Source organism: Hevea brasiliensis, chromosome 5 (genome assembly GCF_030052815.1).
Source record: "Hevea brasiliensis isolate MT/VB/25A 57/8 chromosome 5, ASM3005281v1, whole genome shotgun sequence".
NCBI lineage: Eukaryota > Viridiplantae > Streptophyta > Magnoliopsida > Malpighiales > Euphorbiaceae > Hevea > Hevea brasiliensis.
The window spans coordinates 34,572,383-34,578,399 of NC_079497.1; the positions used below are offsets into that span (position 1 = coordinate 34,572,383).

At 26.3% G+C, this 6,017-nt stretch overlaps 1 protein-coding gene across 1 annotated transcript; it reads right to left on the reverse strand.

Moving 5' to 3' along the window:
- Window positions 1-1,021: 1,021 nt before the first annotated feature.
- On the reverse strand, window positions 1,022-3,339 carry LOC110656872 (glucan endo-1,3-beta-glucosidase 12). The gene is made up of 3 exons (XM_021813854.2): window positions 3,130-3,339; window positions 1,920-2,507; window positions 1,022-1,207 (listed from the first exon to the last, which is right to left on the reverse strand). The coding sequence occupies exons 1-3, from the start codon at window positions 3,209-3,211 to the stop codon at window positions 1,176-1,178; spliced, it is 702 nt and encodes a 233-aa protein (XP_021669546.2). The 5' UTR covers window positions 3,212-3,339; the 3' UTR covers window positions 1,022-1,175.
- Between the last annotated feature and the right edge of the window lie 2,678 nt (window positions 3,340-6,017).

Consider the following 6,017-nt stretch of genomic DNA (forward strand, 5'->3'; position numbering starts at 1 on the left):
AAAGTAAATTATCAGTTATTTTGACTTGTAAAATTCGTATTATATTTCTTTTATCTCATCCTTTGAAAATACTGAAAAATTGTTGTGGATTGAGTTGAGAAAATGTGTTAGAGTTGAGATTTGGAAATTTATTGAAGTGCTTTTTACAGGTTTTCTGAAGAACTGTTTTGTCCAAAATACAGATGGTATTCTGCCAAAATTTTTACAGAAATTCCAAATAATTCAAATGTGTTAGTTCTATCACTAAAATTTAAAAAGGTTTTTAATACCTGTAAATAGTGCTCACCACGGTAAAAGAAGTAAGAAAAGTTTTTAAAATCTCTTGTAGTGTATTTAATGGATTATCAGTAGACGGAATTGGTAATTCATTAGATATACTACGGGATCATGTTATGCCTTACAGAGGGGTAAGGTGTGACAAAACTAATGATGTGTATATATTATATATGCATAAGTGTTTTCACATTTTAATATGATTAAGAAAGTTCAAAAAATAATTCTCTTTTGAAAAGAAAAAGTTATTTTTCTTAAAAATATGTTAGTTTTTATTATGACCAAAAAAATATTTTTCATCGATCAATTTTTTAAGTATTCTAAATGTTAGAAAATATAAAAAATATTTTTTAATATTTTTCATAAAAGCAAACAGAGTCTCAATTAAACAAAAATAAAATAAAATAAGCTCATATTCTATAATTAAAAAGTTTTTTCCTTATCAATTCAGCTAAAATAAAAAAAATAACAGTTATACTTTTAAAATTTCCTTTAAATGATAAAAGATAATTTTAAAAAAGCTCACATTGAGGCAAAGCATATTAAAACACTTACTTAAATTTTATGTTGGTTGCCGACCCTTTAATTAAAGTTTAAATGCAAGATACCTGCATCCGCAATGATCTCTTACTTTTAAATGCTGCATTCGTCATTAGGCAATAATGATATAAAAATATATTTTATATGCTGAAATATTATAGATAAACATGTAGATTTTATTATAAAAATAATAATAAATAGGAAGATGTGAAAAACAAAAATAAGTATATGCCTTTCATTTACAAAAGAAATATTTATAAAATTCGTCAAGATTGTAATAAACCAGAAAGTATCCAAAAGGTTATACAATAATCTAAAATCTCAAAAAACGTGGTGCCATCTTGTTGAAACGTTTTCGATGATCAACTAGAGACGAAATAGCAGTTGTTGAAACCTGTCACAATTAAACAAAATACACAGTGACCGTTAAATTTCATAAAATTCAATATTTAATCATTTCAGTAAACAATACCTTTAGCAATGAATTTACGGATACATCACTAAATTCATCATTAATAATATGCCTTAACAACGAATCTATTACTATTAAGAATAGTAAGTCATACTATTACTAAGTCATACTATTAACAATAGGTTTAGCAGCAAATCCATAATCCCTCACTAATACAAAATTCAGAGAAAATTTTAAAAGATAAAATATAAATTTTTAAAGTAATAAATTTATTTTCGAGCAAATTTTTTTAAGTAAATTAAGATATTTTGAATTTTCAAACGTTTATTTTTTTAATTTATTAAATAGATAAATTAAGTAGATATTGATATTTTATCTTTATTTTATTTTACTTTAAAAAAAATCTCCATGCACTTTACTCAAACATACTATATTGTAGTATAATATAGAATTGTGTAATTTGAAGCTCTTATTTTTTTAAACTATAATAAAGTATTATCTTCTTTAAAAATAATAAAAAAAATCCACTCTGGCACAATAATGAATATTAAAAGTATATAAAAATTTTTAAATAAATTTTATAAAAAATTTAATAAAATGCTCTTGCACAGTTGCCCTATAGAAAATGTTGTAATTCTGAAAAAAATAAAAAAATAAAAAAAGTCGGTTTGCAAAATATGCTCATCATACTTACTCGGATCAACTGTGACGAGCATCGCGGTGCCACCAAAATCGCAGGTACCTCCAGCGACCTTTGTCTTCTGCCAATAACTATTAAAAGCATAGGAAGCGTGTGATACCAAATTATCTGGCTGGAAGCAAGGTCCATTGGGCTGAATTGCCCTGCAGTCTGCTCCTGACCCACACGCATAGTCCAATGCTTCTTGAATTATTGGATCAGGCATAGTAGGCTTTGCCACACACCACACGGCAAATTGTGGCATTTTATGAGGCGGTGGTGGCATTACAACAATCGATGGTGGATGAACTGCTGGTGATTGATCGATTGGTGGGCTAGGCCCATGATAATGTGGGCTAGGAGCGATACTTGGTGGGTTAAGTTCATATTGTGGTGGTCTCAGCATTGGCGTGTACATGGGCGGGCTAGCAGATTCGTCTGGTGGGCTTTTGATCGGAGAATTAGGGGATGAAGGAGACGACACCATAGAAGATGGTAGTGATTCTAAAGGCGGAAGAGCATATGGAGAACCCAAGCCATATGCCTCAACATCTTTTGGTTCTAATGGTCCGTTCATTCCTTGTTCAGCAAATAACCTTGCATCTGCAATAAAAGAAGAAAATTATATATACATTTTTAATAGAAAAAAAAATATTAATAGGTTTTAGATTCTTTGTTTGCCTAACAAGAAAATGAAATTCTACTTCAATAATTTTCAAAATTTTCTTTGAAAAATTATATTACATTGTGAGTTTATACGTAAAATAAAGATAAGTAGATTTCATTGTGATTTTAAATGTAAAGATAATTAATAAATCATTTTAATCAATGAGTTTTGACTTAATAATATAAAAGATTATCTCTAAAATTATTAGATAGCAAATTTAAACATTAGTAAATGAAAATTAATGTTTATATAAATAAAATAATATTAAGAGTGAATTTTATGTAACAATAAAGTTACTATATTTGTAACTTGAAGATTGCGAGTTCAAATCACAAAAACAGTTCTTTCCCAGCAGGAGCAACACTTCTTATATCAATCCTCCCCAATACTTGCAAATGTGGGATGTTTCATATACTAACCCACTCTATATAAATGAAATAATGTTGCCTTATATAAGAAACCATTAAATAGTACCAAATTCTACCGCTTAAAGTTATTTTCAGAATTATGAGATCTCGGTTTTATCAAAATAAATAAATAATAGAAGCAAATTCTTACCAGTTAGAAGGAAGATGCTGGCTATAATGACTATGCATACAAATAAAATGCTGAATTTCAAGTGCCCAAGTCTTAGATCCATTTGATGAAATGCTCAAGAACTCTCTTAAGTCACCAGTAGTCGTGGATTTTCTGCTATGGAAGCAAACACAAGGAAATATAAATAAGCTCCATAGTAGGGTCCATCCATGGTGGATAAAAAATAATGAAGCAAAAGTGGCTCACTTTATATGGTGACCATTTGACAGATTTCTAAGCAACAATTCACAAAGCATAATGCTTTTGTAGGAGAGATTCATTTCAAGCAGGGTTTTAAATTTAAATACTTTAGTGAATCTCTCTGTTGATTAATTAAATTCGTTTGTTTCAATTACAAATTGTTAAATAATATTTTAAAATTTTAAATATTATATATTTTTATTAAATATTATATATTTTTATTAAAAAATTAAAATTAAAATAAAATTAAAGTAGATTGAAAGTGATGGCTAATTTGATTAATAATTTCTAATACCATACAAGTAATTAGATTAATTTTTTAAAAAGTTTTTAAAAAAATAAATAAAAATTTTGTATTTACATGTACAAAATTTTCTAATGTTTTAATTTTTAAAATTTAACTAAGTTTTCAAAAATAAATTTAAATTATTTTTTTATTATTTTCCTTTATAATAAAATTAATAAATAAAAAATAATGGTTTTTTTAACTAAAATTGTATTATAATTTATCCTTAATTAAAATTATCTATTTATTTAGAAAAATATTTATTTAATATGATAAAAAATTTGTCATATTATAATAATAAATAATAGATATTAAAATTTTAAAAGTAAAAAAAAATATTTTTTCTAATAATTTATTTTTTAATTATGAAATATATAAATGTATTATTTTAATCTTTTGAATTAAAAATTATTTTTACTATTAGTAAGTGAATGCATTTTTTTATTATTTTTCACAAAAATAAAAAACTAAAATTTTCTTAAAAAATTAAAAAAAAAAAAACTATTTTCGACAAGTACACAAGTTTTTTGAATTGCCTTGCTGCGAATATATGCTTGCTTGGCAGGAGAGTCACATTAAAGAAACGAATTTTATTTTGTTTGCTTAATTCCCACTCAAGGATCTCAGTATCCTTCATTCCTTACCTTTTATTTTTCCTTATTTTAAATCTTTCGAGTCATTTTATCTTGAATCTCAACTTAGAATTTCATTTTATTATTTAAAAATAAATGAATATTTTCTTAATAAATTAAAATTAGAGTTTTATCTGTGCATTTACAAGAATTTCTAATGACAAAAATATGATTACTTGCAATATAAAATTATAGTTAGATTAGACTATTGCTCTGAAAATTTGAAATTGAAATTCCTTACCAGAAGGATTAACAATTGAATTCACGCTAGATAATTAAACTTCGAAAATGATTTTGCCATTAAAGAGCTTATGATCATATTAAAATCATGGATTAATGGTCAACTGACATGTAAAACCCTAACACCATAATTTTATATTAATTACTACCTTAATATAATGAAAAAAAAAAATTCATGCAATTATATATATATATATATAACGAATAAATTTTTACTAATTATGATGGGACGAGACTCACAATTATGAATAATCATAACGAAACTATTATAAATAATCATACTTTAAAAAAAAAATCATTTCGCAGTTTGGAAGTTATGTCATTTGGACTTTCCACTTAATGAGCACCACACTTGGCAAAATAAAAGAACCAAAGAAGTGCCTATTGATATATATATATATATATATATATATATATATATATATATATATATATATATATATTTTTTTTTTTTTTTCTACTAACAATATAATCACAATACACTGCTTTCGCTGGAGCAAAGGGCTTTCTAAAATCTAAGGAAAAAAAATAAGCATAGACAGCAATAAATAAATTTTCTGCTAAAAAACTTGCAACTAATTAATGTTAAAACTGTATCAAGCCGAATGGCATTAGCCATTTTATTCCATCAGTTGCACGTGGTTACCTCCACATGCGTATGTCCACCGTGCAAAAAGGGGAAACAACATCCTATAATCTACCAAAAGACCAAAGGGAAAGTTTTCCCCTCATGCCAACCAAAATGGCATCATCAAGGAGGCTTGAAACTCATGGTTTTTATGGGCCTAAATCTTTGGCCTATTATGGGTGGATCTGGACCCTATTTTATCATCTCTTTCATATACGATGGGACTAACTCTCTTTTTAATTATCGTAATTTTTATGATTAATAAATAGACTATGTGATTAGTGCATATTGTAAGCGTTTAATTGCTATATGCCCATTAATATAGCATTTCAGTTCATGAAACTTAGAGTAAATGCAATATATAGTACCCTAAATCATTTATCATATTCACATATCTTCTAATTTCATTAAATGTATTTTGAGTTCATAATTATGCCAGATCACATAACTAAAAATAATTGACTAGTCAAAGAATATAAAATAATATGATAATACATAATGATCTTCTTCTCCTCTCGATTTTCTTAACCTTAATTAACTAGGCTTTCTAAGAATGCCCTACTAGACTGAATCTCACATGATCTTTTGGCAACACCTTAAGATAGCGAATATTAAATTATGTCTTAAATAACAAATTTTAGATTAGAGAGGGCACAAGTAAAGGCTTGTAATAGTTAAGGTCTCACACAATATCAAGTTGAGATCTTAACTTGTATTTTCCATGTTGGACACAAGCATATGTGGCATGAATCATATGTTATGGTATTCAATCATTTCTCACAAAGTGTATGTCTTTATTAAAAATATCGTATAGATGTTAATTCATACATTCATAGTGCCTAAATTTGAGTTCACTATCTACTCATTATCTTGCACATCAAAA